Source organism: Cyprinus carpio, chromosome A5, assembly GCF_018340385.1.
Source record: "Cyprinus carpio isolate SPL01 chromosome A5, ASM1834038v1, whole genome shotgun sequence".
In the NCBI taxonomy this organism is placed as follows: Eukaryota; Metazoa; Chordata; class Actinopteri; order Cypriniformes; family Cyprinidae; genus Cyprinus; species Cyprinus carpio.
Window position 1 is genome coordinate 36,181,674 of NC_056576.1, and position 12,271 is coordinate 36,193,944.

The 12,271-nt window shown below is 40.1% G+C and overlaps 1 protein-coding gene across 2 annotated transcripts; it reads right to left on the reverse strand.

Moving 5' to 3' along the window:
* Positions 1–1,641: 1,641 nt before the first annotated feature.
* Positions 1,642–10,672, reverse strand: si:dkey-251i10.3 (uncharacterized protein LOC553498 homolog). Of its 2 annotated transcripts, none has more exons than XM_042757095.1 (15): positions 10,444–10,672; positions 10,170–10,256; positions 9,536–9,606; positions 9,185–9,249; positions 8,955–9,103; positions 8,409–8,564; positions 7,516–7,635; positions 6,492–6,586; positions 6,285–6,408; positions 6,111–6,188; positions 5,676–6,006; positions 5,178–5,599; positions 3,938–4,122; positions 2,434–2,533; positions 1,642–2,192 (listed from the first exon to the last, which is right to left on the reverse strand). In XM_042757095.1, exons 2-15 carry the CDS (start codon positions 10,230–10,232, stop codon positions 1,890–1,892), a joined length of 2,262 nt encoding a protein of 753 aa, XP_042613029.1. In that variant the 5' UTR covers positions 10,233–10,256; positions 10,444–10,672; the 3' UTR covers positions 1,642–1,889. The 2 variants fall into 2 exon arrangements, with proteins under 2 accessions (XP_042613029.1, XP_042613030.1); XM_042757096.1 differs by lacking the exon at positions 10,444–10,672 and adding an exon at positions 10,380–10,398.
* Between the last annotated feature and the right edge of the window lie 1,599 nt (positions 10,673–12,271).

Genomic DNA, 12,271 nt, shown 5'->3' on the forward strand with positions numbered 1-12,271 from the left:
TCCAGGAATCTGTCATTGATCTGGACAAAGAAACAAAGACGTCCTCTGTCGGGAAGGAGATGAGCAGAGCATGGAAAATGTCCATTTTCTTTGCCCAACCTTTGCCCTATCCTGCTGTTATAATGTTTGGATGCTGGCGTATAAGATCAGGTGCTTGGTAAACAGCCTTTTTTGCTTTGTGCAATGTCATTTATAAAATATTAAATGCTGAAACTTCTGTCAAAGGCTTTTTTAATCAGAAAATGTGTACAACCCTACAGTGGAGTGAATGTGATTTTTGTAGGTGTTGTTCACACAAGTGTATTAAATATCACTGGGAAATGATGCTATACCTGTTTTCTTTACGTTGATCAATTTGTCTTCATTTAAACCTTAACAAACTTACTTTTGTGGCATGTTTTACATCAAAGGTGAAACGATGCTGTCTTTAAATATCAAGTGGTTCTTTCTAAGACAGAATGCTGTTACATCCTGAGAGATATTGTTTTTGTGTGGAGTGCATGTGTTGCTTTGGTTGCCTCGTGTTCTTCTTGCTTCTCTCTCTTTCACTGGACTGGATCAGACCAAAGTGATCTCCAACTGTGTGTCAGTGGACCAAAGAGCAGAGAAGAGTCTGCAGTGCCTGAACGGGGAATTGAATTAATTCAATAAATAAGCTTACATGAAATATGTTTCACTTATTAAAAAAAAAAAAAAAACCTGTGAGACAAGTAAGCTATGCTGAGTTTTGGTTTGTTCTGTGATTCGCTCCATAAATTAAAAAGAACCAAGACTAAAAGCCATCCTGTTTTTCTTGATGCTACAAATTAAAGCACAGTATTTTATTTTATTGAGCATAGGTCTTGTTAATGATTTTCAGTTTTATAATTTAAATCAGTTTTTCAAAAGCTTAAGAATATATACAAAAACATAATACAAATAGAATACAAAAACAGCTAATCATACACACGTTTGGCCCTGTTCTAAGCTTGTTCATTTCTGGCAATTAATATTTAATTTTCTTTCAGGAGTTCTGTATTTATCTATTAATCCTTCTCCTGTTTAACTACAGAACTCTGCAGATAATCATCATGCACTAGAGAAGATTCAGTACTCCACCATAGGCTGTCCTCAAACTTTTTTCTCTTATTTGGCAGCCAGTATATATACAGTACAGGATCCAAATTTATTATTTGCTGTTTGATCTTGCTGTTGTCATTTTTTCCTCTCCTTTATGCATTTTAGAACGGATTAAGAGTGTGCATAATATAATGTATAATAACTATGCAGTAGGGAGCTCTGTTAGAGCAAGAATTTTAGTTCTTTCATTCTTTCTTTGAAAATATTATATAATATAAAATATTAATTAAAAAAATCAATACAAAAACAGTGTTATAAGCAAAATGCACAGGAATTAACATGCAACCCCACAATACCAAGAACAGAAAAAACAAATTTTTTATGGCCAATTTCTAGCAACCACAGCTACTTTTTTTTTTTTTACTAAATGTAACAATATTTTTACAGTGTTACGAGTGTAATAGTTTGTGTAATATTGCCACGTTCAGTTTTAAACGCTTGAACAAGTATTGATGCTATTTAATCATGTTGGAACATTTAAAAGACATCCAAGCAGGGAGACAACAAAAATACTACTCAGGGTTTGCAACAAAAAAAAGATTATAAAATTTATTTTTTTAGGGCAGTTGGACAGAAAAACAAGGTCTTCATTTAAGAAAGCAAGCTCATCTATTACTCACATCAATTAAATATACAAACTGATGTATGAGGACATGAAAAGAATTACAAAAAGTTAATTTGGTAATTTATTAGAGAGATATCTTCCTGAAACACTTCACCTCACAAATGAAATCTATTTATGCAGTGACTGAAGCCACACGATCTTTCGGTTACTTTTTCCTCTTCTGTGATCTTCTTCCTCGATGCTTCTCTGCTGACCGCTTCGTGCCCTCTTTTGCCCGTCTGTTTTCTCCCAGCATGATGGCTGCTCCTTTACCCCCTGCTGCTGTGGTCTTACTCTTTATGAAGTCCTCTTTGACCATAGGCTCAATGATCGCACCCAGTTTAGTGACAACTTTGGGTTTTGTCATGTTCTTCACGACAGTCTGTGTGTTCCACGTCGACCCGATAGGAGTACGGATGGAGGATTCAAACTGTGCAGTGTTTTGAAAGGGGAACGGCAGCTGACTCACCTGCAAAAATAACAAGAATAATAATCAGAGTGATGCAGTGTTGGGCTTTCTTTCAGTTTATGACTGAAACTTCTGTCACGTTTCCATCAATCCAAAAAAAGTAGCTGGTTCAACTGAAACTTCCATTTGCTTTGTTTCTTTTTTGTTTAGCATCTCGTCCCAAAATCAGGAATTCGATGCATTCACGAGTGAAAGAGATCGTTCGTATGGATTTCATAGAACTCTGCTACTGTTGAGTTACCTGGTGAGAAGCGACTGATGCAGTTCTTTTCTCTGATATGATGACATCAGGCAGTTTCTGGTCTTGCCGTGGAGGAGGTGGGGCCGTTTTTATCCTAAATCTACAGAGACAAATGAATCATCAGTGCTATGATAAGGCTTTGGGCTGAGGATGTGTATGCATGATTAGACTGCTGTGTAAAACTTAAGACGGAACTCGCTACAAAGTAAGAGCGTTCCCTGTCACAGTGTTAGGAGTAAGGATATGCCGGTATCAAATTTTTCTGTTGCGATTAATTGATAATGTTTTGTCACGGTATGCGATATTATTACGGTATTGAAATTAAGTTTTAAAAAAAGTGGTCATAATACAGTATAACAGGTTAAATAACTTTTTTTATAACAAAAATAACTAAACATTTGAATACAATAAAGCAATACAAAAAATATATTTAAAATAAAAGTTTTACACCAATTAAAGTGCAAAAGAACTTTAAAGGCCCATAGGTATCACTTTACAATAAGACCTCATTAGTTAACCTTAGTTAATGCATTAACATTCACAATGATCAAGAGCTACATTTGGTACAGAAGTTATTAATCTTTGTTAAAAAATTCAAGTCTTAGCTTATGTTAGCTCATTTAATAGCAAAGTTGCAACTTTCGAATTTAACAATGTGTTATTAAATATTGGAATACCTAAGATTAATGAATGTTCAGAAGAATTTCTCATTGGCAGTTTGTTAACTAATGAAGCCCTAATGTAAAGTGTTAATGAACAATAGAGAATCAAAACCACTTTCAAACAATATCTAGGGCATGTTGTAGTCCAGATTAAAATGGAAAAATTTTATGGAAATATATAAATATTATTTTATATTATTTAAATGTTTAGAAAGTAGCAGCTGCTTTATTTATGGGGTTTCCAGGGTAAGGGCTGCAGTTTCTGCAGTTTAGCGGGTTATGGTTTCAGTTTGTGCATTTGCTTTCATTCAGCGCGTCTCTCACGTGTTCCTCCATGTGCTTCTCGTGCGTGCTTGTTTACATCAGAGCGCACACGTGTCTTTAAAGCAGCATACAGCGGTGTTGTGCATTTTGACCACTTGATGGGAAAAGTATACTTAAAATGCATTCCAAATTCGGAATAATTTGTAATATATAATTATTCTCGGTATTTAGAAGTGCCCACGATAACAATACCGTGCATATTCATTACCGCGATATATCGCATTACCAATTATCGGCACATGTCTAGTTAGGAGTAAGAAAAATAGACCGATTTGAAGCTGTTAGTAGAGTCTTCATCTCAAGTGAGTATCACTTTAAACATCATCAGAAGTGCTACTCATTTTTTTTTTATAACATTCTAATAAAAAAAAAATACTAAATAGAACTTTAAGCTACTATCGTGGAAAGAAAAATTTTATTATTTAAAATAAAATGTCATTTAAATAATTCAACAGCTTAAAAATAAAGCTGGGAACAATCAGTTAAGGTTAAAGATAAGAGTGATTTACTAGCAGTACCTTTTGCGTTTCCAGCGCGGGGGTTTGAGGCCGACTCCTCCCCATTCTCCCCAGCCCGGCAGAGTCAGGTCCACCACCGCAGGCCTCCCCGCAGCTTCCTGTCTGCTTTTGTCCTTTATGAAATCAGAAATGACATCATCCCCAGCAAACGCCTCCTTGATGATGGAGATCTGCTCATCACGCTCCTAAAAAAAAAGAGAAACATTTTAAATACAGGAAAACAAACGTAGCTCCCTATCATACACCCGGCGCAACGCAAGTGTTTCTGCTAGTTCCAGCCGGACACAGTTATCATTTTCACATCCTGCGCCACTTTGTTTAAATAGCAAATGCATTTGTGTTGCCATGAGCGTGCTGGACTGAAAAGACGCACTGTTGGTGCCTTGCTATTTTGAGGCAACTGGAACTTGGTCTAAAGTCAATGACGCACTATTTTTTATTTAAAGGGTCTGTTAGTAATGTGTCTATAAGTAGGTGAACAATGAGCGGACACTCTGCTTATTACACACACAGGGACGCGCAGCAGCACACAAACATGCCAAATATTAAAAATTAAAAAGGTTTTATTATTATGGTGCCCCATAGACGGCCAGAGCAGAAGCTTTCTTCTCTGCAGAAGCATTCAGTCTTTGCAAATGGCACGAACGCAACTGGCTTTTAAAGGGATGGGAGATGAGTCTCTGATTGGTTCATGCCACGTTACGCTCAAAACACTCCCATGATTCAAGAGAATAGGGACAACACTTTTAGACCATGTGCCGGTTGCACAGACCGTTCTTCCCGTCGTTATACTAGCAGAAGTGGATTCGGCCCCCTAAGTGCACTTCAGACCATGTGCTTAGATCGTTAAAACATGGCCCTAAATGTCAAAGTTAACAGAGAAAGACGTTAGTCAGGGTTGGCAATTCTGTTCAGCTGGTTTTTCAGAATCTTGTACATCTATATCTATGTCTTAACACACGGGCTGCATCCCAAACTGCAAACTTCCCTACTGCACAGTAGGCGAAAAACGGTTCAAATTCAGTTTTCATACAACAGTAGATGAAGAGAACCCAGATCTCCAGCAAGATTCTGAAGTGTGTATCCCACAGACACTTTACTTTTTCAGTGGATGTGAAGTAATGACTTATTTAAAAGACGTGCCTACTTAGAAGTAGGACTTGGATTTGGGATGCAGCCGTGGTGTTCACGCTCACTCACTAAGGTCTACTGGTTACACTTCATTTAAAGTTCAACTCACTTCCTCATCAACCACTGTGGGCAAAAAGGGAAGTCTGACGGCTTTGGCTTCTTTGGTGAGTACTTCTTTGAGGTTGATTTCCCTTTTCTTTTTATGAGGTGGCTCAGAAGTGGCCTCCGCTGCGGCGGTTTGTGGCGCTGACGGCTCCTCGATGGCTCGGGGCTCGACGACCTCGTCTAAAACCTCCAGGTCTTCTATACTCCTGACTCGAATCTGTCCTTCGCTCAAAAGCCCCTCTTCATCTTCTTCCCCGGCTGTGTTCAACCCTCCTCGTGTCTGATTTGAACCCTCACGCGTCTTCTCACTCCTCATGAGCCTGAAAAGGGTGTTAAACTCAGAAACGTCCTCTTCTTCATCCTCATCCTCCTCCTCTTTGTCAGAAACCTCAACCACATCTTCTTCAACCACCTCGCTCGCAGGTTCTGTTAAAAGAAGAGCAGAAACTAGTTTAGATGAGGACCGACACAAACAATGACAGAATCGTACGTGTTTTCTTACGCTCTTCTTCTGTAGGAATCAAGTCCTCTTCATCAGCTTGCCTCAGCTTCCTCTTCCTCTCAAATTCTCCAATGATTTCCTCTTCCTCGTTCTCCTCTTCTGCGGTTTGCACCTCCTCGGCTGTGACACAGCTGACCTCAGGCTCTTCGTGTGTAAGCTGGCCTCTCATCCAGGGGTTGACAGGGTCAATGACCGTCTCGGGGTCGTTCACAAAATCAGGAACCGTCTCCAAGCCTTCCTCGATACTCTCATGTTCGTCATCAGAGGGCACCACCATCTTCTGGGTAAGATCTTTATTCATCTGCAGCTGCTCCTGCATTGCTTTGCGTGCCTGAAGAGCATGGGACACACCCAAATGTGTTAACAGTGATGCGGTAATAAAACTGATGATAAAGAACAGGAATCATAAGATTTTCACTCTCATTCCGCTCTCACCGAATCATCATATTTAGCCATGATGGCCTTTGATTTTGCCCACTTGCCACTGTTCTGATGCTTCAGAGACATCCTCTCCTGCGGAGAAAACCAGGAAAAATATATTCACGCCCAAATCCTTCTGACTTACTCATAATCTTTCTTCCCATACCGTCTCTACAGTTCACCACGCACCTCCATCCTGGACAGCTCCATCTTTTTTAGCTCTTCCAGCGCTCCTTCAGGATTCGTCTTGACCATTTCATCAAACTGCTTCAGGAAATCCTTACGCTTGGCTTTATTCTGAACCTTGTGGTACCTGAGGAAGATGCATTTTATGCACTTAAGATGAAAGCAAGGCTAACAGGAAGTTGTTAAGACATGTTCAGCTGTGGAACTCACTTCTTGCTCTTGATTTTCTTTTCTCTTTTGGCTTTTGCCTCATAGTACGACTGGAGCGCTCTGGCCTTTTGAAGCTCAGCGCGACGAATCTTAGCCTGCCACGCAAAACAAACGTCACACAGAGGAATACAAAAAAATAAAAATAATAATACTTATGAAAAATGAGAATAACAAAGATAGAATAATTAATGTGCTGCTTGGTGACCAATCATAAGCATTCATTTGCAACTATATATATATATGCACATCGCAAGAGTAAAAATGTTAACTGCTGGATTTTGATGTTACAGTATCCTGCCCTAAAAATTAGGATTTCAGATTTACTCAGAAAGTTTTTACAAAAAGTTTTACAAAATGATAAACATCACATTTTAGCGTTTAAACCATTAAAAAAAAAAAAAAAAAGATATGTCAAATGTAGGCTATAAATTATTGTATTACACTATCTTGCTTATCTTAATTGTTAGGCTTTTAGAAGGCACACTATCTTCTTTCACATTTATAACTCTGCGTGTTCAGCTGTGTTTATCACAGGTTGGTCTGAACACAAACTGCAGACAGGCTCATTGCACTTTCATCCTCAGCCAGCAGGGGGCGCCTGTGACATCAGAAATACAGCGGTTTCCACGTAACGCTGTAATCAAAGCAGCTTTATAGCTTTCCACTTTAGTGAAACTCTTCCCTTCAGCGATACATTCATAAACCGTAAAATCACCCCCGCCTCAATTAGTCTTTGAATCCTGCAGCGCTCATATTTATTCCATGAAATCATAGTCTAAGTTTAATCCTCACATCAATCCATAATCATCCATTCTTGTCTTTCCATCCCCAAATCAAAGACCTCTTGAATCGTCATTAAGATTTTCTTGTGCCATTTGAGATATTTAAGGCTTTTATGGACCATGAGAAAGTGACTCACTAAACTAATGTAGCAACACCGCTCTGTAACCATTAATAACTTAATGTCACAAAAACGGCTGTGAACCTCTCTGGCAAAAGAACAGACGCTTTAGGAAAGTCCTACCTCCTCCAAGCTCATGGCTTTAAGTGACTGCTCCTCTACAGGGGTCAACACGGGGTCATTGACGGGCTGCCTGCTGCCGTGCAGGAGTCTGAAGATCTCTTGTTCAAGAGGAGTTTGAACCTGTCAGAGAACACACACATTTCAAGATCACAAACACTGCTTCTGTGTGTGTGTGAGAGAGATAGAGAATCTCATCTGAGAACATAATTGTGAATAATTCCAGTAAACAGTAATTCTCTGCATCACTGAATCATTGCACAGTCAGAGGAAAAGAAAGGTAACGATGAATTAAACAAAACAAAGATGATAAATTATATATAACATAAGCGTCTGCGTTTAGACTGCTTGTAAACAAAAGGCCAGGGAATATTTGAGCCGTTTTAGGCACTTTTCAATGTTTGCACACTCTATTCAAGTCAACGTTTAAGCAGTTTTACGAAGAACAATGTAGAATAGACAGAAACACTAATGAACACGCAGCGGTGACATTACTTTCATAAACTAAAATGGCAGTAAGAATATTTATATTGGTAAAACTTGTCATTATCACAAATACTTTTTACATGTCAACCATAGCTGCATTAAAAAAAGTTGTAAAAATGCATTGACTTAGCCATCATTGTGTAACTACAATACTATAAACTGAGCAAAATACAGGCCCTGGACTCTGGAGCATCAACGAATAATATAGATGCTATGATTTCTGACAAGGCAAAAAAAAAAAAATCTGCACCATATTTTATGCAAAAGTGCTTTGGTAAAGGAAAATATCCAACTGTCTAGTTATCAAATCAAACCGTGCACCCCTGTTAGCAACGTATTCATTTACCAAACAAAAACAGTGACCGCAAGAGAATGAGAATCCGAGCCCTTGAGGAACAAACCAAGCGCACCTTCCATCCAGCCACAACCTGCTCCACACGCTTCGGGCCCGAGGACTCCTGGTTCAGAGGAAACACCATTTGTTCGGCCTTCTGGTTCTGCAATATGATGTTCTTCCAGCATGACACCTCTGCAGTGGTCTTCTCATACGCTATGCCTCTCTGAATCTGTGGACATGACAGAGAGAAAACTTCAGCAAAAGACTAAAACACTGTGGGCTCAATTTAGAAAAGTGGCTCCTGATTAATCTCAAAGCCCACACTACTTTAAACTTAAACTGTGTTTTTATGTTTTTCAATGCCATGATAAATAGACGTAAATAGTAAAATATGTTAAGGATCTCTTGGCTGACTTTGCTAAAACCCTCAAGTGTGTCAGAGACTTTTCAGAAGAGTGCTAAATCACATTAAAATTGTGTGAGCACAACTTCATATGGACTTCACAACTGAAATAATATCCCTGATTCCAACTCATTTAAAAGCACAGGGTTTAAGACAGGCGACGAGCTTCTAGGTTCATTACAGAGCAAGCAACTGAACTGAAAATTCAGCACTCACCTTCTCCGTTTGCTGCTTGTTGAGAGGCAGCTCCAAAGTCTCTTTACTGCTTTGCAGGTTCCTCAGCTGTTTCTTGGTCTTGTTGGAGGCTCCTGAGGTCTTCTCCACAGTTCCCAGGAGGTCAGAGAGGTTGACTTTGTCTCCTGTGCCTTTAAAAATAGAACAGAGAAAACTTGCGACTGATGCTCCGTCTCAGTCACGGACATAATGTGAATAAATTCTGCATTTACCCTCTGCATTGACGAAGTACTCGGAGACCTGCACGCTTGCTTCAGAACGCTCATTCTGCTTTTTCCTGGGATGAACAAGCATTAATTGATTAAAAAAGCTGATTTGGACAAGATTTTCATTTTGCATGACACTAAAAAGTTGGGATGCATCAAAATTATGACAACTGAAAATTTGTTAGAGCACTATACAACTGTGCATTTTAACTTGCCAGCATGGTTTAACCACGGTTTATTAAATACGCAAGTTATTTAATAAATGCTTATTTCATCGTCCAAACATTCCAGTTGTCAGTCATGTATTTCCATGTAGGTGGACCAGCACTAAAAAGATAGCTCTCAAATATCTCGCACCTCTTTCTTCCACCCATAGAACCGATGGCTTCCAGCAGCTTCTTGTGTTTTCGCTCATCATCACTGCCCTCCTGTATTTAAATGAAAAAATAATAGCTCATGTGAACAATTAGGTGATGCACCTGCCAGTCATCGGTCCAGATATGAGTTTTCACTGCAAAGTCAGCAGTGGTCTAGCTCCATGTATAGATCAGTGAGGGTTTGATGAAACTGATGGAGTAAGAGCAGGTGTAAAATGATGCATCATCCTCTTGTGGACAACTTCGGCATTACAGCTCCTCATCTGTTATTCACAGAATTTGCTGCAAGCCCACTGATCATCAGAAATTCATGAAATTTGGCACATGTCCTCAGAATGACCTGTTGTCCAAGTGTATTAACTTTCGTGAAGTTTGGGCACTGCGTTCACAAGATACAGGCCTAGTAACAACAGTATATTATAGCTAAACAACTACATGCAACTAAGCCCAAAACAGTATGTGCATTTATATTGCTCAGTATTAAAATATATAGTTACACTGAGACAGGGACAATTTAAGATAAAGTACAAGCAAAACATTTTTTTTTCCATAATATCAAGCAAACAGGGGGATCCTGAAGTGCATATACAGGACTGGGAGCTGATCTTCCTCACCTCATCCTCACTGGCACTGATGGCTTGCTCATTAATGGAAAGCTCCTCTTCATCAGGAGCCATGGCTGAGCTCGGCTGTACACGTCACTGGGGAGGAACACAAACATGTTGCTCATATTTAAGCCTTCTAGGACGATCTAACGAATGTTTTAGGCCAGTGCTGGTATTTAGAACCTCAGAAAATAATCATATTGTTCATTTAAAACACACAAGGTGCATAACAAGAGAAGAGAAGACGCTGAGTAAACCGGAATGTAAAGAGAGCTGAGCTGACCACGTGTTTCCCCTCGTGTCCGGGCGAACTGAAAAAGCTGCTGATTTCACGTGTCCCTGATGTGACTGAGGAAATCAGAGGTTTCGACAGGCAATATATCCGTCAGCTTAAAATGTCGACATTATATCAGAACTGCTAAAAGAGAATATCAGGCGGCGAGCTCAATTTCCCTGTGTGCGTCTCCAACATCGGTTTCTTCTGTGTGTCGCAAACCAACAGCATTTCAGCGCATAACGCCCCCTCCTGTGCTGGAGTGAGCGGAAACTCCAGTCCCTTCTTCTTTCACCACATCAACCTGCTAAAAGTGCACAACGCCACCATCTGCACTGACTGCATTAGACATTTTTACAGAATCATGTAAAAGTCTAAACATAAATATAAATAAGTAAATATAAGCGTCCTGCTGTGTGTTCACTTTACCTCATATGCTTTATTATGAGAGAGGTGCACATTTAACAGTTTTTGTGTGGGTAGTGCATGCAGTGTCCTAGTGTATAAGGTGAAGAGTTCAAAACAGACTGTACAGAGACAGGTCATGTTCTTTTGTTTTCCTAAATCTGCCTCTCTCTAATATATCAGTGTAAATTAACTGGAAAAGACATACATATAGTGTAAAAGAAGGTAGGCAGCAGTATCTGATATATATGCAGGGGTGTAAAATACTTTTACTTGATTCCTATATTTTGGGGTTTTAGTGTAATTTAAACCAAATACTTGTAAGTAAATATATATATATATATATATATATATATATATATATATATATATATATATATATATATATATATATATATATATATATATATATATATCCCAGTGGGCCTTCCATTGCTCCACTGTCATGTTTCTGGATGGGTTTGAAAGCATGCCTCAGGATGAACTCAATTTCTCATTCAGGCCTCAAAATGAGGATGACCTGTCGATCGCAGCCTCGGGAGCCGGGCTAGAGCCATCTGACCCTGGAGATTCGGCTGAGCCCTCACCTCTAGATACAACGGCTCAGTCTGAGGCTGATGCTGAAATGGCAGCCATGCTTGCCCATGTGGCCAAGAGCATTGGACTAGAGTGGACTCCTCCACCCTGTCCCAAGGACATGAGGACTGTTTTTTGGGGTCTGAGCATGACACACAGCTGCACTGTGCTCCAGTTCCTTTGCACAAAAAACTGATGAAATCATGGCATCCACCAGGACACGATACACCAGGTCTTCCGTCCTTATCATTCTCGATGGCAGTGTGGCGAAGGGATACTCAGAGAGAACCGCTTTAGGTGGAGAGAGTGATTGTGGTACATTTATGCTACAAAATGCTGCCACCTGGCTAGGACGCCCAGGTCTCTTATCCAGGGCATGCAAGTTGTCCTCATCCCTCGTGGCAAGGGCTTAGGCTAAATGCCTTACAATGGACAAGCCACTTCTGTTCTGTACACCATGGCCATTCTGCAGGTCTGCACAAGGGTGGTCCCAACTCAGAAGTCATGCAGAAACCGCATTCAGTTCAAGCGGTCTGAGAAGGTTATGGTGCAGGCTCTGGGTCAGATGATGCCCACACAAGTGGTCCAGGAGTGCCACCTATGGCTTAACCTGATGGGGATGTGGGATGCTGAGAAAGTATGCTTAGTGGTGGCTTAATCGTCGACACTGTTGCGGATTTTGCACAGCAGGAAGGTGGCACCACCAGCTTATCCACAGGCTACTAAGAAACCACACAAGGCTTCGAAGTGGACCTGAGACAGGCGACCTAGGGAAGGAGGAGAGCCTGCTCACCTGTTCATCCCAGGCTTGAGGTTGAGCCTCACTCCCGGCGAGGGGATCGGAGGAGAGTGGTTA